General features: G+C 42.9%; 1 protein-coding gene across 5 annotated transcripts in view; it reads left to right on the top strand.

Moving 5' to 3' along the window:
- C1H19orf44 (chromosome 1 C19orf44 homolog) overlaps nucleotides 1-23,138 on the top strand; it is a 34,931-nt gene extending 11,793 nt beyond the window's left edge. For all 5 annotated transcript variants that reach the window (XM_068271283.1, XM_068271285.1, XM_068271286.1 and 2 more), the window contains exons 2-10: nucleotides 46-160; nucleotides 8,729-9,045; nucleotides 9,546-9,837; nucleotides 11,609-11,960; nucleotides 12,170-12,240; nucleotides 12,348-12,831; nucleotides 16,470-16,565; nucleotides 21,217-21,383; nucleotides 22,870-23,138. In XM_068271283.1, coding sequence (XP_068127384.1) covers nucleotides 46-160; nucleotides 8,729-9,045; nucleotides 9,546-9,837; nucleotides 11,609-11,960; nucleotides 12,170-12,240; nucleotides 12,348-12,831; nucleotides 16,470-16,565; nucleotides 21,217-21,383; nucleotides 22,870-22,959 — 1,984 coding nt within the window. In that variant the 3' untranslated portion in view covers nucleotides 22,960-23,138. The remainder of the gene's footprint in view (nucleotides 1-45; nucleotides 161-8,728; nucleotides 9,046-9,545; nucleotides 9,838-11,608; nucleotides 11,961-12,169; nucleotides 12,241-12,347; nucleotides 12,832-16,469; nucleotides 16,566-21,216; nucleotides 21,384-22,869) is intronic.
- Nucleotides 23,139-24,039: the final 901 nt, after the last annotated feature.

Genomic DNA, 24,039 nt, shown 5'->3' on the forward strand with positions numbered 1-24,039 from the left:
CTCTTTGGACTGACTTGCAGAGGTCATCTCTCTTTGCTTCCTCAGGAGTAACATGCTGGCTGGAAGTAGGATGAGGAGTTCAGCCTTGGCCAGGGCTGAGGCCCAGCTTGCAGGTCGCAGAGTCCCTGTGAAACCAAAAGATTCTGCTGATGAATTACAGGTTCGTGTTTTCTATCAACTGGCATGTGTTTAAACATTCTGAGTGTTTTTTAACGTAAATATGGAATGAAGGAATGGTTTCATTTAAGTGACAGTGAATAGACATGCGGCAAGGCCGTGTCATAGTCAAAGAGTCAGAGTCAAAGACCCTTTTTGGGTTCTGGAGTCAGAATCAACACAAAATGTACAGACTGACTCATAATAAATTTAAATTGTAATGAAAAAATACAGCAAGTTCAAATGTCCCATTTCACACAATGAAATACTTTTCTGCTGTAAGCCCAGTGTATAGTTGTGTTACTAGTGTGAAGTTCAGCTAAGTAATTATTCAACCTGACATTCACCTAATGTGTAATCTGGATCATGATACATTACCAAAAAGGTTTTCATTTTATTTTGTATACTGTATAATGTGTTTAACCATTTAAGTCTATCTGGACGGATATATCCGTCCAGATAGCCTGCCCTGCTGCCACTGAGCCGGGCGTGCGATCGCACGCACTCCCGCCTCCTTCTGTTAGCCCAGAGATCAATGAATGGGAACACAGTTCCCATTCATTGATCTAAGCCCCCGTATGAAAGACTGACACTGTCAACGAGACGGCTCTGTCTTTCATAAATCCCCTTCTGCCCCATCCATGCTTTACTTCCGCGTGCGTAGGTACCCATACACTCGTCAGATTAGCAGCAGATAGATCATCAGATGGAATTCTTATCTATCTGATGTGTAAAAGAAACATTTTTTACTAGAATAGAATTCCAATAGATTTCAGTTTGAAATCTATTAAAAAACGATCTGATGGCATTTTTTTGCCATCAGATTTCCATTAGGGCCAATGCAAAATGATAAGCAATCTCAACAGATCGACCTAGATTTTCCACCTTGCCAGTTCGATGGAAATCCATCGAAATCCATCGAAATCGGCCGTCGATTGGGCAACCGATTTGCGATCGATCGATTTTGATCGATCGATCGGCCAGAAAATCTGCTGAATGTATGGGCCCCTTAATACTATGCATGAAGGAGTAAGCTCCGTGGCCAAATAGTAAAATTACATCTGAAAATAAAAATTCCAGATAATGACATTTTTTACTGTTAAAGCGGACCCAAACCAAACATTTTTTTAATTAAATATATATTTAGTTGCACTGCTCTGATAAAGATAAGATAAATAAACACTTCTTCAAGCCTATGAGGCCTATGAGGATTTCAGTGCATGCTTTTCACCCTTCTCTTTCCATAACTAGGGTTATACTGGGGGCAGCCATTAGCAATTCCTCCTTTGCTGAACACCTCCTACTCCACCAGTCTGCCGGATTCTGTCCCGGCAATTTGAAAGGAAGGGGAGGGGTTCCTCCAATAAATGTAAAATATTTTATACTTGTCATCATGCAGCTGAAAAAAAGGCTGCCATTTATTATTATAATTTAGAAAATAGATTTTATTTCTGAAATCTAGTATTTTTAATTTGGGTCCACTTTAAAATTAGTCCCTTACCTCCCACACTCCCCAAAAGCTACACAACTTTATTTTTTACAAAAAACAAACAAAAACAAAACATAAATAGTTACCTTAGGGACTGAACTTTTCTAATATGTATGTGGTAAGGTATATTACTGTTATTTTTTAAATTATGGGCTTGTAATAATTGATGGATGCAAAACTGAAAAAAATGCATCTTTATTTCCAAATAAAATATCCGCGCCATATATTGTGATTGGGACATAATTTAAACCTTGTAATAACCGGGACAAATGGGCAAATAAAAATACATGGGTTTTAATTACGGTAGCTTGTACTAATTTAAAACTATAATGGTTAAAAACTGAGAAATAATGTTTTTTTTTTCCATTTCATTCTTAATCTTCCTGTTAAAATGAATTTAGAATAAAATAATTCTTAGCAAAATGTACCACCCAAAGAAAGCCTAAATAGTGGCGGAAAAAACAAGATATAGATCATTTCAGTGTGATAAGGAGTGATAAAGTTATTGGCGAATCAATTGGAGGTGAAAGTTGCACGGATGCATAAGGTGAAAAAAACACTGTAGGCTGAAGTGGTTAACAAGTGTAATAGGTGTGTGCTATTGCTTGAGGTGTGTCCGATATGCACTCTCCAGATATGCTTCCACTCAGGGCTGAACTTTAACATAACTTTGCACACCAAAAAACAATAGGGCCCCAACACACTTATGTATATGCTGTTCCAGTAAACTTCTACACGTTGACGCACACTGTTAGTCAATGAGAGTGCACAGTGAAGTATGTGCACATGCGCATTAGATATGTAAGCTGACATTTCCTGTTAAACAGTGCAAGTTGCCTGGCCATCGTCGTGATCCTCTGCATCTAAAGGTGGCCACACACGATACAATAAAATTATCCAATTTTGCGGCAATTCAATAATTATTATTGGATGTCCTGGAAAAAATTTAAAGCTTTGTTTTTTTTTTTATTCGACTGAAAAATCCGATTGTATTTCCTGTGTTTCTTTTCGATTTTTATTGATCCGGAATGCTGGAAATTTTTCTTCAATTTTTTTTTAAGATTGTATGGTGTGTGTTAGTCAAATTATTAACGATTTAAGTACCAGCGGTCTCTGGCTCTTTAAGGACCAGAGAGCGCTGGTACAGAAACAGCGTAATCCTGATGACTTCCGCACATACCCGCTGTCACTGCCACACGTCGGGAACCTGGGCCACCCACTCTGCCGTCTCTCTGACGGCAGAGTTCCTGTGAGCCGGTCAGGAGCCGCTTTCATTAGCTCCTGGCCCTGTCTTTCAATGTAAGCCAATGGGAGTTGCTTACAGGGCTCTGCCGTCATAGAGGCAGGTAAAGTGAGTGAGCTGCGATGGGAGACAGCCAGGATTTAGCGGCGGGATCGGTGGGAGCCACGGAAAGGGCGGATGCGCGCAGCGGCGGTTAATTGAAATCTATGCCCTAGCAGCCAGCCATCAAAACAGGGCTTAGATTTCATTTACAGCGGTCCGAAAGTACTTAATATACACAGCCTAGCAATTTTCTCAGAGTTTCCAATCATTTTTATCATGATTGGGTAAAAATTGAACATATGTGTGTAGTACGTTAGTCATATTTTTGAAATGTTACAATCGGTCAGAAAAATTAATTGCAATTCTTGAATTGAACAGATATTTAAAAAATTGCATGGTGTGTGGCTACCTTAATACTTTTAGCCATAGGCCCTGAACAATCGTGCTGATCAGATTTTTTTTGACTGAATTAGCTGCATGTTTGTTTCAGGTGTGTGACTCAGACATTACTGCAGCCAAATAAATTAGGACTGCCAGGCAACTGGTATTGTTTCAAAGGAAATAAATATGGCAGTAAAGCCCACCTAAAGTGGGAAAATAAAGCAGCAAATACAACTGAGTAATTAGTATGTTGTGGAAATCACCCCTTGCATCCTTATCAGATGCTAATCTTAAAAATGTCTACTTTTTTTCAATAAGGTACCAGATGTAAGGCCCAGGCCTACACTGTCAAATAATGGTTGTGCCTACTGGGCTGTCCTTTCATATCTTGTGTTAGTTTGTAGTTTGCAGCAGTCTGTTATATTTGTATTATGTTTCCCATCATCCCTTTTACATAGCAGCCCTAGGACATAATATTGTTGTCTTACCAGCAATTTGTCAAGACCACAGAATCTATAACAAGTCTTTCAGGTCTGAATAACCGAAATCCAAGAGTTAGTTTAAATATCAGATGTTTATTAAGGTATCAGCAACTAATGAAAAGGCTATATAGTAGATCCAAAGCTCTTTATATGGACACGTAGAAGAATTTTTTTTTTTCCGTTTTGAATTTAGATGGTTTATTATTATTATTATTATTAATTGTATTTATAAAGCACCAACATATTACGCAGCGCTGCACAATAGATAAATGGGTTAACATACAAGGTAGGACATACAAAGAGCTCACAACAAAACAAGATCATGCAAATGATTTGATAACATTAGTTCAGTGTCTTTGGTCAAAATAGACTGTTCTAGTCTACAAGAGGGGTGACAGACAGTAAGATTGCATAATTAAGCTGCAAACACTAGGGCCCTGCTAGAGGGTGAGGGTAGAGACAGTAGGTGTGTCTGAGAGGGTGCCCAGCAGAACATATTATGGTGCTGATGTAGGGGGGTACGCAAGCATGTAAAGGGGAATCTTGAGGGCTTGTTTGAAAGTATCCCGCAAGGACCGCCGCATGTACAATTGGCGGCGGTCCTTGTACGGGCATGGGCGGAGCGATCGCGTCATCCGTGACGCGATCCTCCGCCGGGGATCGATGGCCGGGGATTTAGCCTCCAGCTCGCCGGCCACCTAGCAGCGCCGGCGGGCGGAGGAATACAAATCTCCGCCGATCCATGCGTATAATAGGCTTTGTAATGTATACAAAGCCTATTATACAGGCTGCCTCCTGCCCTGGTGGTCCCAGTGTCCGAGGGACCACCAGGGCAGGCTGCAGTCACCCTAGTCTGCACCCAAGCACACTGATTTCCCCCCCCTGCCCCATGATCGCCCACAGCACCCCTCAGACCCCCCCCCTTGCCCACCCCCCAGACCCCCGTTTGCACCCATTCACCCCCCTAATCACCCATCAATCACTCCCTGTCACTATCTGTCGACACTATTTTTTTTAATTCCCTAAACTGCCCCCCCGCTCCCTCCTGATCACCCCCCCCCACCCCTCAGATTCTCCCCAGACACCCCCCCCCCCTGTGTACTGTATGCCTCTATCCCCCCTGTAATAACACACTGATCACCCGTCAATCACCCCCTGTCACTGCCACCTATCAATCAGCCCCTAACCTGCCCCTTGCGGGCAATCTGATCACCCACCCACACCAATAGATCGCCCGCAGATCCGACATCAGATCACCTCCCAAGTGCATTGTTTACATCTGTTCTCTACCCTAAACACCCACTAATTACCCATCAATCACCCCCTGTCACTGCTACCCATCAGATTAGACCCCTATCTGCCCCCTAGGGCACTCAATCACCCGCCCACACCCTCAGAACGCCCTCAGACCCCAGCCCTGATCACCTCGCCAGTGCATTGCTTGCATCTATTCCCCCCTCTAATCACACCTTGAGACACCCATCAATCACCTCCTGTCACCCCCTAGCACACCTACCCATCAGATCAGGCCCAATACAACCTGTCCTCTAAAAGGTCACCCTGCTTATGACCGGTTCCACAAAATTCGCCCCCTCATAGACCACCTGTCATCAAAATTTGCAGATGCTTATACCCCTGAACAGTCATTTTGAGACATTTGGTTTCCAGACTACTCACGGTTTTGGGCCCGTAAAATGCCAGGGCTGTATAGGAACCCCACAAGTGACCCCATTTTAGAAAAAAGACACCCCAAGGTATTCTGTTAGGTGTATGACGAGTTCATAGAAGATTTTATGTTTTGTCAAAAGTTAGCGGAAATTGATTTTTATTTTTATTTTTTTCACAAAGTGTCATTTTTCACTAACTTGTGACAAAAAATAAAATCTTCTATGAACTCGCCATACACCTAACAGAATATCTTGGGGTGTCTTCTTTCTAAAATGGGGTCACTTGTGGGGTTCCTATACTGCCCTGGCATTTTAGGGGCCCTAAACCGTGAGGAGTAGTCTAGAAAACAAATGCCTCAAAATGACCTGTGAATAGGACGTTGGGCCCCTTAGCGCACCTAGGCTGCAAAAAAGTGTCACACATGTGGTATCGCTGTACTCAGGAGAAGTAGTATGTGTTTTGGGGTGTATTTTTACACATACCCATGCTGGGTGGGAGAAATCTCTCTGTAAATGGACAATTGTGTGTTAAAAAAAAAATCAAACAATTGTCATTTACAGAGATATTTCTCCCACCCAGCATGGGTATGTGTAAAAATACACCACAAAACACATTATACTACTTCTCCTGAGTACGGCAATACCACATGTGTGGCACTTTTTTACACCCCAAGTACGCTAAGGGGCCCAAAGTCCAATGAGTACCTTTAGGATTTCACAGGTCATTTTGTGACATTTGGTTTCAAGACTACTCCTCACGGTTTAGGGCCCCTAAAATGCCAGGGCAGTATAGGAACCCCACAAATGACCCTATTCTAGAAAGAAGACACCCAAAGGTATTCCGTTAGGAGTATGGTGAGTTCATAGAAGATTTTATTTTTTGTCACAAATTAGCGGAAATTGACACTTTGTGAAAAAAAAAAACAATTGAAATCAATTTCCGCTAACTTGTGACAAAAAATAAAATCTTCTATGAACTCACCATACTCCTAACGGAATACCTTTGGGTGTCTTCTTTCTAAAATGGGGTCATTAGTGGGGTTCCTATACTGCCCTGGCATTTTAGGGGCCCTAAACCGTGAGGAGTAGTCTTGAAACAAAAATGACCTGTGAAATCCTAAAGGTACTCATTGGACTTTGGGCCCCTGAGCGCAGTTAGGCTGCAAAAAAGTGGCACACGTGGTATTGCCGTACTCAGGAGAAGTAGTATAATGTGTTTTGGGGTGTATTTTTACACATACCCATGCTGAGTGGGAGAAATATGTCTGTAAATGGACAATTGTGTGTAAAAAAAAAAAAAAATCAAACAATTGTCATTTACAGAGATATTTCTCCCACCCAGCATGGGTATGTGTAAAAATACACCCCAAAACACATTATACTACTTCTTCTGAGTACGGTAATACCACGTGTGCCACTTTTTTGCAGCCTAACTGCGCTCAGGGGCCCAAAGTCCAATGAGCACCTTTAGGCTTTACAGGGGTGCTTACAATTAGGCACCCCAAAAATGCCAGGACAGTAAACACACCCCACAAATTACCCCATTTTGGAAAGTAGACACTTCAAGGTATTCAGAGAGGAGCATAGTGAGTCCGTGGCAGATTTCATTTTTTTTTGTCACAAGTTAGCAGAAATGGAAACCTTTTTTTTTTTTTTCTTGTCACAAACTGTCATTTTCCGCTAACTTGTGACAAAAAATATCTTCTATGAACTCACTATGCCTCTCAGTGAATACTTTGGGATGTCTTCTTTCCAAAATGGGGTCATTTGGGGGGTATTTATACTATCCTGGAATTCTAGCCCCTCATGAAACAAGACAGGTGGTCAGAAAAGTCATAGATGCTTGAAAATGGGAAAATTCACTTTTTGCACCATAGTTCGTAAATGCTATAACTTTTACCCAAACCAATAAATATAGGCTGAATGGTTTTTTTTAATCAAAAACATGTTCGTCCACATTTTCCGTGCTGCATGTATACAGAAATTTTACTTTATTTGAAAAATGTCAGCACAGAAAGTTAAAATCATTTTTTTTGACAAAATTCATGTCTTTTTTGATGAATATAATAAAAAGTAAAAATCGCAGCAGCAATCAAATAGCACCAAAAGAAAGCTTTATTAGTGACAAGAAAAGGAGCCAAAATTCATTTAGGTGGTAGGTTGTATGAGCGAGCAATAAACCGTGAAAGCTGCAGTGGTCTGAATGTAAAAAAAAGGGTCTGGTCCTTAAGGGGGGTAAAGCATACGGTCCTCAAGTGGTTAAAGTTGGGGGTGAGTCTGATAGCTGGTGGGAGCAAGTTCCAGAGAGAGGGGGGGGGGAGGCCCTAGTGAAGTCCTACAATCGTACATGGGAGTGAGATATGCGCGGTGCGACCAGGCGCAGATCGGAGGGGGCACATCATATGTGCCTGTGGACCAGATCAGAGATTCAGGTCGGGCAGGTCCTGTGCACCGATTTGTAGGCAAAGCACAGAATTTTGAAATTGATCCTGAAGCGAATGGGGAGCCAGTGGAGGACTTTACAGGGGGGGAATTGTAGAGGTGCTGCGATGAGAAAGGTTTATCAGTCTGGCTTCCGCATTCATTACCGATTGAAGGGGGCAATGCGGTTAGAGGGGAGGCCAGACAAAAGAGAATTGCAATAGTCTAAGCGGGAGATGACAAAGGCATGGATGAGTAGTTTGGTGGTGTCAGGGGACAGGTAGGAGCGGATCCTGGAGATGTTGTGGAGGTGGAAGTTGCAGTATCGGACACTACTTTGGATGTGGGGTGCAACAGAGGCCAAGGTAACACCTAAGCAGCGGGCTTAGGAGGTAGGGCGGATGATCGTGATATCTATCTCTGGTATATCTAGGAGGGGTGCAGCTGTGCGGGGCGGGGGTATCAGAAGCTCAGTCTTGTCCAAATTAAGCTGCAGGAACCTGGTGGCCATCCAGGAAGAAATGGATGTGATGCAGGTGGAGACCTTCTCTGTGGTGGAGGAGGAGAGATCTGGAGTGTGGTGGTATATCTGGGTGTCGTCTGACATCACTAGTGGAATTGTCTATTGGAAAGGGTTGAATACAGATTTTGGAGACTTTTTGTAGCCTTTTATTATAGCAGTCCTAAGAAGATCCAATGCAACTGTGCAAGCTACAGTTATCTGTTGTAGTATTTTATAGATAAGTGTAGGCATAACCATTTGAGGCCAAGATGTTCAGCAAATATATTGCAGTAGAGCCAGTGTACTTTTATGCAATGAATGAATAATTATGTACTGTTCTTTCAGGAATACATGCGTGCACTAAGCAAGAAGACAAGCGCTTTAAAGCTTTCACATCCATCAATTGCCGACTTAAGTGACCTGTCTCTCTCAGAACAAGAGAGTGAAAAGTATAAAAGAACTGTCAGCCCTCAACAATCAACCGGGACCCAAAGCCGGTTTCTGAAGAAAAAAGGTCTACCTGGTCAAGAAGATACAGAGGGCAGTGTCAAGCCTGCCAGTGAGGCAGCAAAGCTTCCCCTACCACAGCCTGTGCCAACCAGGACGCCAACCAGCGCAGCCCTCAGGAGATTGGCTGAATTTGAAAGTAGACATCGGTCCAGGTATACTTGAGGATAGTTTGTATATTTTGTGCACAATAAGTAGAGAAAGGCACCGTCACAGGATGCGTGCTCCGTGATGTTAAGAAAACAAAGAAAAATGAACAGCAAATCCTAAATGAAGAGTAAACAGTACATGCTCTATCCATCCAAAATCGTAATTCATTGGCAGTTACAGTGTCCAAATGAATAATGGTGAACATGCCTCCGAACATCAATCTTACATGTCAGCGGTGCGGGCAACCATGGGTGATGGAGGTGGGTGGCGGGCACAAACAGACTAGCGATGGCCGTTTCACGTCTAACGATGCTTGGTCACGCTGCGTTAGATGCGAAACGACCGTCGTTTCTCCCTCTTTGTGTCTGCCACCCACCTCCTTCAACCATGCCTGCCCACAACTCTGACATGTAGTTTGTATATTTTCCTGCTTTTTTTTATCCAACTTACCTGATTTAATTTTTGTGTGTGTTTTTGTTTTTTTTTCTTCCTGTTTATTGAACAGAAAATTGGAGCTAGACATTTCTGAGAATGACTCTGACCTGAGGACTTCGGAGGAAAGGCCATATTCCAACAGGTCAAGCAGTGATTTCAGCACTCGTGGGCATCAATTCTTAAAGAAGAAAGTTAATATCAAGGAGCCAGAGCCTGTGGGCCAAGTATATGGAGCAATCAGAAGGGGAAAGTCTGCAGAGAGTAAGGTGGGAGATGTGGAAAGCGAAGAGGAAGAAATCCGTCACCTGATTGGCAGCTCGGCAGAATATTCAGAAAATGATGATCGATGGCGGAAAGTACCAGTAAGCTATTTTTTTTCCCCTCCGTTTATCAATATTTTTTCTTTAGAATGGTAACTTCCCTGGTGGTATGATTAGTTCAGATTTTATAGTCTTAAAGCAGTGCAGTTTTTTTTGTACGCCTTTAGACCCTAAAACCAAGAAAAATAAATAAATCATACAGCAGAGAGATCTGCGGCAGCCCCTGCACTTCCCCCAATCCGCCCTCCCCCCCCCCCCCCCCCGGCCATTCAGTGCTGCAATTCCCCCTCTGTCCTCCAGGTGGAGGTGAGTTGAAATGCCCACTGCGCATCAGGCTCCGCATAGACCTCCCGGCGTTTACCCTGAGTCAGGCTCAGGATTACTGGTCCTGGCTTCTTTTTTCCACCGCGAGCCTGACTTGGGCTACTGACAAAAATCCTTTCTTTCTCTTGATCAACAGTTTCTGATTTTGAAAATTTGCTTCACAGTACATTTGGTGATAGTAGAACATATTGTACAGTTAGTCCTTTGCAGTGTGTGACTACAACTGCAATCCTTAGTACTATGTGATTGGGAAGCCATGTGTAAAACAAATGAAATTAAATCTCAGTGCTTTTCTCTTGTTGGGCACAAAATGCTTGAGAGCTGCAGACACTTTTTGTTCGGGATGGGGTGAAGCATTAGAATCTTTGCTAGGTTTATAGCTGTTTCTGTCTTTATTAGTTATTTTCAATCCCTTTTTTATCTGTTTTATTTATGCATTATTAAAAAATTTTAACTCCAGAAATTACAATTACCATATTTTAGTTTTGGATAGTGTGGAAACTGCTTTTGTGTTTTTACTGCTTTCTTTGACCATGTAAGGAGTTTCCCTCATTTATCTTTGGACCTCAATGGACCTTTGTTACCGTCAATGTAAACTCTGGTCGTCTTGGGAAGAGGAAATGAGGAAACCATAAAAGGAAAAAAAGAAATCCAAATACATTCCAACATCCCATCTCTAAAAATAAAAATAAAAATATATATATTTCTGTCTTCATCAGAGATTTACCCACTTCCTTTTGGGACAGAAACTGAGTGGAAGTCCTCCAAATCTAGCCTCCGCAATAAAAACACTGAAAATATTCTAACCCCTTTCCATACTAAATAGTGCTAGAGTAAGTATTTTTCCCAGTGTGTTGCTTGAAAACACCACAAAATTAAAGGGAACCTGAAGTGAGAAGTATATGGAGGATGCCATATTTTTTTTTTTTTTTTTTTTTAAACACCAGTTGCCTGTCCTCCTGCTGATCTATGTAGCTTCAGTGGTGTCTGAATCACACCAGAAACAAGCATGTGGCTAATCTTGTCAGATTTGCTATATCTATTTGGAAGGTGCCCTGGATGGCTGCATATTTTCTTTGTGCAAGTAGAAGGCCTGAGGAATAGGTTTCTGATTACAGTGGATTAGCCATGGTTGAAGTTGTTTTTGTTTGATAGCACCCCGGTCATCTTGTAGCTACAGATGAAACTTTCAACTATTGCCCAGTAGATTGTCTACTTTCTGTGATGTTATTTTGGGTTCTACAGGATTTTAAAGAGATGTGCCAGTTTGGGGAGTTATATTACCAGGTCAGACTTAAAGCCTTGTTGTAAACTAAAATTATTTGTTTTCCTACTTTTTATCTCTAGGAAAACGGATGATTAAATGATTTGTTGGTGTTTTATTTATTTATTTATTTATTTTTTATTCCTTGATACTGATGTTTTTTGTTTTATATACATCTAAGTTAAAATCGAGTAATGATAAATATGGTTTACTTTTCTACAATAGAAACCACCTCGAACTCCTTCACCTCCTAGCAGGCCAACCTCACGAAGAAACCTGCACCGTAGTCCTACAGCTCTTGGCTTCATCTCTCCACGCCGTCCTCCTTCCTGCTTGCCTTCCAGAACCCCGTCTCCTCCAAGTCATGGAACACCAAGATATCCAAGAAGAACACACTCGTTAACGCGATTTGGATCTCCATCCCCCTCAGCATCCGTCAGAAGTTCCTTGACTAACTCCTCTCCCAGGGCAAGACTGGGGAGACGCAGTAGAACACCACTGTCCCAGAGAAGTGACCTTAAATCTCTTGATGAGTTATTTTCTAGAGCTGATGATCCAAGCACATCAAGTTCCAATGGTAGTATTCTACCTTTTTAGTTATTGTTCTTATGATGTAAAAGCAGCTACATTGAGATATGACAGCATTATTCATATTATTAACCACTCTAGCACTTCTGCATAGTGTACCGGTATCTATGCCCCTGTGGACTTCACTTACCAACCAGTTGTATAAATACATGTATCTGTGTGGTTGTTTACTTAGTTAATTTTTGGTTTGATTTTTAGATTTCAAACTGAACATCATGAGCTTGGATGAACTGGTACCTGCCATAGACACAGATGAACCTGGCGAAAAGGTACAATTCCAGATCTGAATATGTAGTTTATTCTCTTTAACAGTTAGAATTGCTGTGTAGGTATAAAGAAAGTGGCTTGATAATTAACAATAGTATTTTTACATCAGAAGGCAATAAAAGAAAAACCTGTGAAAAAGAAGAAATCGCCTTCTACTGAGCATAAAAAGGAGTCACATCATGAAGATGGAAGAGCTTTCAGGAGACCGAAGTCCAGCTCTGATGAGGATTCTGCTCCAGAAGTACACACGGAAACATTCAAGTCAGAAGTGCCAAAGTCTCGCCGCAAAGCTCTCTCTAGGAGTTCCTCTGAAGAGTCCCTTCAGGAGTGGCCTAATAAAACCACTGTGCAATCTTCATACTCTGAAGATTTTGAGGATTCTGTACCTTCAGAGACTAGGCAGAGTCCAGAGTCGGATTCTCAATCCTACTCTAAATCCATATCCTCTGAGTACAGCATTTCCACAAGCCATTCCCATCCTCATTCTAACCAAAAACCACAGAAAAAACGGGTTCATAAAATCCAGCGAGTGAATGTCCGGGACACTTCTGTACAGACAAATGATGCTGCATTCACTTATCACTGGCCACAGGGTAAGTATATAATTGCCACTGTATACAGCCTTTGGCGTACATGATATTGAAATTCTAAATGTGTTTGTGAGTGACTCGATGTTATACATGAAATGGAGTCACATGGCTGCTAATTGGCCCTTGGAACCAAGAATCCCAGAGCACTCAACCAGTAACTTCCTTTGGAAGTTACCAGCTCGCTACATCCCTTTCCATTGTCTTGTTATTTACTGATTGATATGATGGTTGGCTTCCCTAATCAATCAGAAGGCTTTGGATGGGAGCAAACACGGGGGGGCCAACTGATAACCATCAAGGGCCTTTGTTGTTTGATATGCCTCCTGCATGGCACTTATGGTAATGGGTTGAACTTTTAAAATAATCCCAATAACCCCCCATAAACTTCTGTCTGTTCTAAAGTCATCATCTCCCCCCTTTCAGGCATTCTCGGATACATTGACTGTAGTAACACATAAGATTTCCAATGGTTGTGATGTCATGTCTTGTGAGGCCTATGCTACTTGGCAGTAAGCCTATATATGCCATAAGCCATAGTACAAGTACCATGCTCAAAGGAGACTTATACTTTCAGTTCAGGCATGTTAGAACATTGGGGTAGAGTGGAGTTGCTTGCACGCACCAATCAGAAACCATATAATTTACAGGAAGTGCTGGAAGTAGTATGTCCACGTTATTTTGCAGTAAGCTTATTTAATTAACCATCACACTACAGCATGTTTTAGCGGACAGGTGTCCCTGCTGAATATCAGGAATTGTCTAAGCTCTTCTGTTCAAAACTAGGAGTTGTCAATACATGCTGAAGAGCTGGATCTGCATAAAAACAGGAACGTTGCATGAAAAAGGAACTGTCTAAACATTTCTGTTCAGAACAGGGATTGTTGGGTATATTTAGGCTGGGTTCACACATAAAGTTTACATTTCCGTTCCAGTCCTGTCAGTTTTGTATACATTTTCTATAGCTAGATTCACAAATATAACTAAAGTTCCAATCCTGTCAGGTGAAAGGAATAGAAAACTGACCGGACAGGAACGTAAATGTACAGATTTATGTGTGAACCGAGCCTTTCTGCAGTAACCATATAAGCTCACAGACTGTCAGCAACTTCATCCCTTATCTGACGAGTTCTGCTTTTATCAAATCTTTTAGTAATCCAAACATGGCCGCCTGGTAAATTTCTGATCAGTTTCGAACAGTTTGATTGATAGTGTGTTTGGGTGCATGGTATATTATCATCAAGTTGATAGCAGAACATTGATGAGTGCATCATTTTGTACTGCATTAAAGAGACTCTGTAACAAATTGTTTATCTTTATTTCTTCTATGCTATAAGTTCCTATGCCTTTTCTAATGTGGTCTGGCTTACTGCAGCTTTTCCTAATTGCACAGTAGCTGTGTTATCTCTGTTATATGATCTAATCTTCTCTCTATAGTCGGCACAGTCAGGCTGAGGCAGTCAGACTGGAATGTGCAGGGCTGCTTGTGATTAGCTAGAAGCTGTACACACCCCCTGCAGGCTCTGTGTGACTAACACACTCTGCTTAGCTGAGCCTATTAGAAGCTGGTTAGTTTGTTTGTAAACACTGCCTAAAACTGGCAATTACAAGCCAGGTTTGCAGCAGAGAATGGCAGAAACAGCACAGAGGGGACCAGGAGCACATAATGAATAGAATGGTATGCTTTTTATTGTAAGAATTTCAGAGTACAGATTCTCTTTAAGCAGTAGAATTCAATCAGATTTGTGGAGAGATTTCTCCTGAGAACAAAGTGCTGCAAGATGATAAATCAATCGCTACAATTCAATGGATTATCTAGCTGAGGCAAATCTATTGTTTGCTGAACCAAGCCACTATCGACCCGTATATGGCTGAGTTTAGAAAAGATTAGGATGAGAGCAATGCACTGCTAGCTTCTCCTCTGAGTCTTCTCTCTTACCTCAGCATTTTTCTGTGCTTTCTACCTACTTTACCTGTGTGTGTTTTTAAGTTAGCAGAAAAAGCTATATAAAAGATACAAAATAGTAAAAGTCCACTGTGCTCTGCCCAGACTTTTTTACTATTTTATCTCTACTTGGACGGGACATCCCACAGCGAACTCGTAGGAGATTTTTTTCAAATAATTGGTGACTTTTAAAGAAGTGCATATACATATATTCTTTTATTCTTTTGCATAAGAGGTGGCGCTGCCTGGTGTAGCATTGAATATATAAAAGCTATATTTTTGTGATCAAATATATTCTGTGCCTTTATGCATTGGAGAAGGTAAGTGGAGGTAAAGAAATCTGGGAAACTAACCATGCACTTCTTCAAGTGTTTATTAAAGCAGTAGGATCAGCCATACTATGCCAGGGAAACAAACACATATATAAGTAGATAAATACTTGATCTACTTACATAACACATGTATTGTACTGTCCACGTTTTGATTTCAGTGAATGTTATATAGTAAATGAAGAGAATTCTGTTCCTGGTGGGAACCATGTCTTTTGCCCACAGTTTAGGCTAACCAGTGATGTAATTTCTTCCCTTTACTTTTTTTTTTTCTTTTCTCCTCCAATTGCTGAGTCACCTCAGCCTTGCTTGTAAACACAAGTGAGCAGGGGATCGTGTTTCAGATAAGCAGCTAGGCAGGGAAATAAATGGAAGAGGAGGAATATATTATAGATACAAAGAACCCCAGCATGCAACTGTTTGGCACGGACTACTAAAGGGCCAGTGCTCCTTAAGTATGTGATAACTCCAAACCATAACAGCAGAAAAAGTTTTGAATGCAGGGTTAGCATCTTTATCACTTAATACACTCAGACCAGTTGCTGTTGAAATTAGATTTTTATGGTGACAATCCCGCTTTAAAGCAAACCTGTGGATTGTTAGTTACTTACCTTGGCTTCCAACCCTTCTCCAGCTCTGGGATCCTCGAAGTTTGCAGAACGGCTGATGCCTGCCCAGTATCATGGCGCCACCGCTCAGACTTGGCAGGAAAAGCCATGCCCATTTTGCTCTGTGCAGGATTGAGCTGCCTGTGTAGTGCGGCCAAGCTCAGTGAGGGGGACGGGGGAACCTCTGGAGGGTCTACCTAGCTAAGTACCCATTGGGATACTCTGCCCCCCCCCCTTTCAGGTACCCTTCAATTACAGTTTTTGCTAAGCAGGCACAATATCTTACATATTACTCAGGAACCCTGGATTTATGTGCCTGAAAACTGCCAAGACCCTCCATTTTGGACAAGATAGTGACAGGGTTATTTTTAAAATGAGCACAGTTTAATTTTCATTTATAAGCAAAATGCTTTTCAATGGTCAGAAATGTAGCGATACATAGGAACTAATCACAATTCACTTCACTGAAGTTTTTTAACATTTCAAGATGGATTGATTGGTTGCTGAGGTTACTCTTTGGGTCATTTATTGAAATGTCCCCTTGACTGAACATGTCCTTTTCTCTGTTGAGCATGTCATTGTTCTAGGTTTTGTTTAGTAGTGTCCTTTTCACTTATGCAATGTGCACTGAGTTTGTACAGTATGTGTAGATTTCATATGTTTTCCTTTTGGTGAAAGCTTTGTGTTTTTACTGTGGCAGTTTAACTTTGTCTTTGCATACCATATTAGAAGTGTATTTCATATGCTAATATTCTCTGTCAGGTATAGGCAGCATTGACCTTGCACCTGTTGGCACCTCCATTCTTGTGGAACCTGTCTCATTGGCAAACCACGTAGTGAGCCCTGGAATAATTGAAGGTAATTTGTCCTGCTTGTTTACAGATGCTTATATAGAAAATACCATTAAGCTAAGTTCACACGGATACTTCTTCTGTGATAAAATGTAGCATCTTACAGTCCTTGAAACCCCCTTGAGTGAAATCACCATTCATTGCAATGCATTCGTATATACAAGGGCATTTGAAGGCAGGGCATCATTCAAGTGCAAATCCATGCTCATTTACCAGAAAAAAAATATCAGTGCAAATGATGCCCTTCTATTATTTTAACTAGTCTTTAAAATGCATGTTTTCAACAACAAAAACAGCCAGTGTGAACTTAGCTTTAAGGTTTAGTTATGTTGTAGTCTATAGCTAAACTGAGATGGGCAGCATGTTTGTACAGGAGTGTTCTGTTGATTCAGTGTGCAGTGACAGACACATGTTCATCCATGATCCTCTGTGGAAAAGACCATGAAATAGAAATACGATGTCAGGTGATGGGTCATTAATGTGTGAGACCTCTGCAAATGTGAAGCTCTCTCTTGTCTGTTGTGTCACGGAGAGATCTTGCACTGATAACAAACATGGGGAGAAAGCATATTAATAGTTGTTTCCCCCACTGTGTTGGTAGATAGAACCATTTAAAAAAAAAATCTGTATCCTTAAAGTGTACCTGTAACTTTTTTTTTTATAAATTTAAACCTAAACTTGGTATCAGTAAAGAGAATTGGAGGGTGCAGGTGATTTCCGCTTCAGCCATGTTGTGCTTTTATGTGTGACTCTTTGTAAAGTACTCACGTATTTACTAGTGATTAGGGCTGTGGTTAAAATCGTGGGTGCTGCTTTATAGTTCCATATTGATGCGGCTGTAAGTAATGGAAGACAAGAAAAAGTGCACTGTTAGTAAAAAGTACCATAGTCCGGCCTGCAGGCTGTAGGATGATATTACCTCTGGAAGTTGCTGGGAGACCCATACAAGTAAGTAAGCTTTAGAACTTCTGTCCCTCTAACTGGGGATCAAGCTTGCAGGCACTGATGGCATTCTCCTCCTAGCAGCAGGTGTGTTGCAGTGCTTCTCGCAGCTACAAGCTTTCCCGTCGCACAGTAGGCGCTCAGTGGCTGGAGAGTATTGACTGGGATCGGTGAGTGGAAATAATCACAGAACAATACTCCGGCCACTGAGCAGCAGCGGTGTGCAGGGACAGCTTGTGACTACGAGAAGCACTGCAACACACCTGCTGCTTGGAGGAGAATGCCATCACTTCCTGATTATCCTGTGGCCGGCTGACCTGATTACTTTACTTTTAAACAAACACAAAGGCCACATACACACATCAGACCATAGTCTTTGGTCTTTGATGAAAGATCACAGACCAATCTTACCACCCTTCATGTAGTATGAGAGCCATACCTACGCAGTCTATTCTATGGAGCTGAACTCCCCATCAGAAAAAAATCTTTGCAAGATGCTGCGCACACAGATACTGTACAAACACAAAAGATCAGTATCTGCAAAGGATCTGTTCCTGCCAAAGATCCGTTCCTGCAAATTGCATTCATAGTCTATGAGATCTGCAGATCCTCATACACACCTTGTTTAACTGACATTCATCTGCAGATCAGACAATCATCTGCAGATCTGAAAATCCATCCCGGTGGATCTGATCTGCAGATGAATGTCTATTAAACAAGGTGTGTATGATGATCTGCAGATCTCATAGACCAGTGCTGTCCAACTTCATGGGCATGGAGGGCCATTTTTTTTTCAGACCCCATGGTGGAGGGCCGAAGGTTCTTGCTAGAGCCGCAGCCCCCCCCCCCCGGAAAAAATGCAATTAAAGGATAATTAGATTGGCAGCACTTTTCACAAAATGCAATTTAAAATAATGGTGAAGTTGTGCACGAGGGTTCCATTGAGCGGTGCGCGTGGGTGTGGCCATGGACCAGAATGCGGGTGTGGCCACGGGTGGAGACAAATTTACATGAACTTAGCAATGTGGGACATTAGATTAGGACAGTGGTGGTGAACCTTTTGGAGGCCGAGTGTCCAAACTGCAACCCAAAAGTCACTTATCGCAAAGTGGCAACAGCAATTTAAACTACATACAAACGTTTTAACTCATACATGAACATTATGGAAAATCCAAGTTGAAAATAAACTGTGAAGATAAACAATTTCATCCATCCTACTCCTGAAAAATGTGGAGTTTTTTTAGAACCTCCCAGTTTTATTTTCCGTTTTAAAAAGCTAAAAAAGTAGGTTTAATGCTATTGTCTCATGATGACGATTCAGCTTTTCCATAGTCTCACAGTTCGCAATCATGTGACCCCCAACAAGACAAATTCAGCAATCATGAGGCCCCCAACAATTCATGAGGCCCCCAACAAGACAAATTCAGCAATCATAATGCCCCCAACAAGACAAATTTAGCAATCATGAGGCCCCCAAAAAATCATGAGGCCCCAAACAAGACACATTCAGCAATCTTGAGGCCCCCAACAAGACAAATTCAGCAATCGTGATGCCCCCAACAAATCATGAGGCCCCCAACACGACAAATTCAGCAGTCATGAGGCACATAAATAGACAGCATTTCACATAAATAAGCAGAATGCCCCTTTAATATGGTAGACACCTCTCACCTGGCTTCTAAATTCTCCTCTACTGGCTGCTGTGCCTGGCAATAGTGTTTTGGGCCGGATTGGGGATGATGTGTGGGCTGAAATGCCAGGTGACAGGTGTGTCCCCAGTTGAGGTAGTGACAGGTGTCCCCCCAGGCTAGATAGTGACAGGTGCCCCCCACTTAGATAGTGACAGGTGCCCCCCCCCAGCTAGATAGTGACAGGTGCCCCCCCCCCAGCTAGATAGTGACAGGTGCCCCCCACTTAGATAGTGACAGGTGCCCCCCACTTAGATAGTGACAGGTGCCCCCCACTTAGATATTGACAGGTGTCCCCCCCCAGTTAGATAGTGACAGGTCCCCCCCCCAGTTAGATAGTGACAGGAGCCCCCCAGTTAGATAGTGACAGGTGCCCCCCCAGTTAGATAGTGATAGGAGCCCCCCCAGCTAGTGACAGGTGCCCCCACCAGTAGCGAGCCCGTTACCTGTGTCCCAGCTGGCCTCTCCTGTGTCCCAGCTGGCCTCTCCTGTGTCCCCGCGGGCCTCTCCGGTGTCCCCGCTGGCCTCTCCTATGTCCCCGCTGACGATGCAGCTGCTGCCTCACAGATCAGACCTCACAGATCGCGGCGACTGAAGCAAGCAGAGCGCGCGCATGACACCCGCGCGGCAGAACGTCACATGCGGAAGTGACTAATGATTCACTTCCGCATGTGACGTACTCTGTGCGGGTACCATGCGCCCTCTGTTTTCCTCAGTCGCCGCGATCTGTGAGGTCTGATCTGTGAGGCAGCGGCAGCGGGGACACAGGAGAGGCCACAATAAGAGGGAGCAGGCATGGCGCCCATAGCTCAAGCCATGCCTGCATCCCAGGGAGACGAGCGGGCCGCAGCAGGTGGCCTGGCGGGCCGGATGCGGCCCGCGGGCCGCCAGTTGGACAGCACTGTAGACTATGAATGAATTTTGCAGGAACGGATCATTTGCAGGAACAGATCTTTTGCAGATACTGATCTTTTGTGTCTGTACAGCATCTTTGTGTGCAGCATCTTGTAGGTATGGCTCTCATACTACATGGAAGGGGGTAAAATTGGTCTGTGATCTTTCATTTTCCAAAGACTATGGTCTGATGTGTGTATGAGCCTTTAGTGTATTCTTTTGTCTCCCTTAGGCCGGGTTCACATTGGCACGCATCCGCTCCTGCGCTGCGTTCCGCTCCGTGAAACGGATCGTAAGGATCGTGCAGGTCGGGAACGTCCGCTCCAACGAGCGGAACGTAGCAATGTGAACTTTCCCATCGGGAAATCGTTGCTTTTGCTGCTGCGTTCCGCTCATTGGAGTGGAACGTAAGCTATTTAGAGCCTAATGTGAACCAAGCCTTAATGTGACGGTCAATTATGCAGTTTAAGATAGTACTGGAGTACATTAACATACCTTAGAAGTTGCTAGTGATCAGTAATGCAATATACCGGTAAATGCATTATTTGATGCCCTGTTGAAAACTAATAGTGTTGAAGTTGTATATGCACCAGGGGTCTCAAACTCAAATACAAAAGTGGGCTGAAATTAAACACTTGGGATCAAGTCACGGGCCAACCACAACGTCTAGTGGCTGCCTCCTTCCCTTCTACAGGTCACAGGTGTGTAGTGGCTCCCTCCCCTATACAGTTCCCTGATGTCTAGTGGCTCTCTCCTCTAAACAGTTCCCTGGTGTCTAATGCCTCCCTCCTCCCCTATACAGTTCTATGGTGTCTAGTACTCTTTCCCCCCCCCTCCCATATCGCTTCCCTGGTGATGTGATTTTCTAAAAATCCCCCATAGCATGGCATTAGCAAGAGCTTTACAAATCACAAGTGCTTAGAAAATCGCTGCTAGTGGGCTCCAGGCCCAACGTCCATTTCACACCAATATGCACTTCTTCCAAAGCTGTATGTATAAACATGCATCAACTTGGACTCATTTGCATCTCACTGGCCATCTCTATTTGCAGTCATATAAAACCAAGCCCAGCCATGTCCTTCATGTTCTGAGGCTTTCATGTTGTATATTTGTTTTTGTTTTTTGTTCTCTTAGCTATGACAACATACAGTCCAGCAGCGCTGGCACTGAATGACATGTTGAAGCAGCAGGTCTTTCTCACACGTTCTTTTGTGGACATGGCTCGACAGCTGTACCTCTCCACAATGAAATCTCTGGACTGTGAAATGTACCAGTATACCACACTGGAGGACACACAGAAGGTACCACATTTTAGAAAATGACTAGTTTGAATAACATTTATGGTTAGATCTAGTGCTGAGTTTCATATTTTGATTTGTATTTGCCTTATGTATTGGGCCTAAATAAGAAAAAGGAGAAATTATTTGCATCTCATTAATCATCCCTACCTGAGCTTTTTCTGATTTTGCCTAACATTCAAATTTCATGTAAATGTTATGCAGGTTGAACTTGGACCAATAAGATTTAAAAGTAAGTTATTCTGATTGGTTCAATTTCAAGTCGCATTTAGTTGAAATTAAATTTGAATGCAAGGAGAAATTTGCATCTCATTGATCATTCTTCTCACGGAAGATGATGCATTTGGGGTGATTAGAGAGAGCATATCTCTAACTAATTGAAGTGTGCGATTCGCCTGTAATGTATTTAATAAAAATTCACATACGTTTTCGTTATGCAAATTTTCCATGCAAATTCATGTACGTTTTTGCTTAAAATCAATATAAAAGCACACAAACAGTGACATGGTTAAATTTGCATACCTACAAACAGATGTGAATGCGTTAAAATTCACATACAAATATGTATGTATTTGCATCCACATGCAAATTTGTTTTGGCGGTTTCCGCCACAGGATTGCACTGCACTAGTGGAAATGGGCCCTTAGAATGACTACTTAAAGAGAACGCGAGGTGGGTTCTAAGAATCCTATTAGCACACACAGGCTGGGTCTGCAAATAATACCTAGCTTCTGTTGCTATACAGCATCCCTCCAGGCCTCCCCTGCGCTCTGCTGTGCCCCCATAAATCAAACACTGTGCTGGCAACACGCAGTGTGTTGCCAGCCAGCTGTTTACATCTACCCATCAATCTGTCCGCTCCCCGCCCACATCCCTTCCCTCCAATCAGGGGGAGGGAAGAGACGCAGGCTGGGAGTGGCTAGATTGATGGGCAGATGTAAACAGCCGGCTAGTGACACACTGTGTGTCGCCAGCACTGCGATTGATTTATGGGGGGCAGGGCGCAATTGGAGGGATGCTGTATAGCAAGATAGGCTGGGCATTATATGCAGACCCAGCCTCTGTGTGCTAATAGGATTCTTAGAACCCACCTCAGGTTCTCTTTAAATCCTAATAATTGAATTTGAAGTAAAAGTAAAGGTAATTTAAAATACCATAATGGAAAGCTAAAATTTACTCTTCAGGTCATTTTATGCCTGGGGCGGTTTGCCTTTCCCACACACTCAAACAGGGCTCCATCCTCACCCCCTTTTTTTTTTTTTTGCCACTTTTTCTCCCAGTGACTATTTGTGAGCTGGATCTATTTTGTTTGCGGGGTGGGGATGTAAAGTTAAAGCTGAATTCCAGCACAACATAAAATCCCAGGTTTTCTGGTCTCACTTCTTAACTAGTATGGCATTGTTTGTACGTTAGAGGATAAAAATTGCTATAAATACTTATTCACAGCATCAAAATTGTGATCGCAACATTCTGTTTTCCTCTTCCACAGTACATTGAGCAGCAGAAGTCTGCTAAATGGAAATCTGCCTGGAGAGACGTTCTGACATCCCATTCTCCATCTAGAGAGCAGGAACAATGATACAACACTGCAGGCTGGGAGGAGGAAATATAACCAGCACTTTAGTTTTCATTCATTGGCCAGAATGACATATGGCTGATAAACTTTCATATTTGCACTTTTTATATATTTGAATAATGTATATGAATGTTGTGAACAAATATTAATGCAATAACCAATTATATTAACCTGTTTATTAATTATGTTTTCTTTTGAAGTTCTGTTTTTGGCATTGTCTAGCTTACCCAGATTCTTTTAACCTCCTGAGCGGTATGGACGAGCTCAGCTCGTCCATCACCGCCGGAGGCTGCCGCTCAGGCCCTGCTGGGCCGATTTTTCTCAAATAAAAAGCAGCACACGCAGCCGACACTTTGCCAGCCGCGTGTGCTGCCTGATCGCCGCCGCTCTGCGGCGAAAGAGGGTCCCCCCAGCCGCCCGAGCCCTGCGCAGCCGGACCAATCAGTTCCTGCCAGCGCTAAGGGCTGGATCGGAGGCGGCTGACGTCAGGACGTCGGCTGACGTCCATGACGTCACTCCGCTCGTCGCCATGGCGACGAGGAAAGCCAAACAAGGAAGGCTGCTCATTGCAGCCTTCCTTGTTACTTATGCTTGCCGGAGGCGATCAGAAGAACGCCTCCGGAGCGCCCTCTGGTGGGCTTTCATGCAGCCAACTTTCAGTTGGCTGCATGAAATAGATTTTTTTTTATTAAAAAAAAACCCCTCCCGCAGCCTCCCTGGCGATCTCAATAGAACGCCGGGGAGGTTAAACCACACCATTCTAGTGCTGGCTCCCTCTATACTTATTCAAACCAGCAAGTCAAATAGGTTTCTTCTGGCTATGAGCATTGGCTGGGGACAAGCTTAACCGCACTAGGCATGTACAGTCTGCAGAGGGAAGAAAATATGTGCACTAGCACTTCCCTCTACTGGACCTGTGCAGACTGTACTTGCACATGCCCCGTCCTGAAGTTTACCACTGTGAACTAATCATCACTTAATAGGAGATTCTTAATTCCCATTCTTTACAACAGCACTCCCTGAAAAGGCGCTATACAGTATAATCTCATAATAAACTGGTATAGTAAGCTACCTCTCCAGGTT

This window comes from Hyperolius riggenbachi, chromosome 1, assembly GCF_040937935.1.
Source record: "Hyperolius riggenbachi isolate aHypRig1 chromosome 1, aHypRig1.pri, whole genome shotgun sequence".
NCBI classification, from domain to species: Eukaryota; Metazoa; Chordata; class Amphibia; order Anura; family Hyperoliidae; genus Hyperolius; species Hyperolius riggenbachi.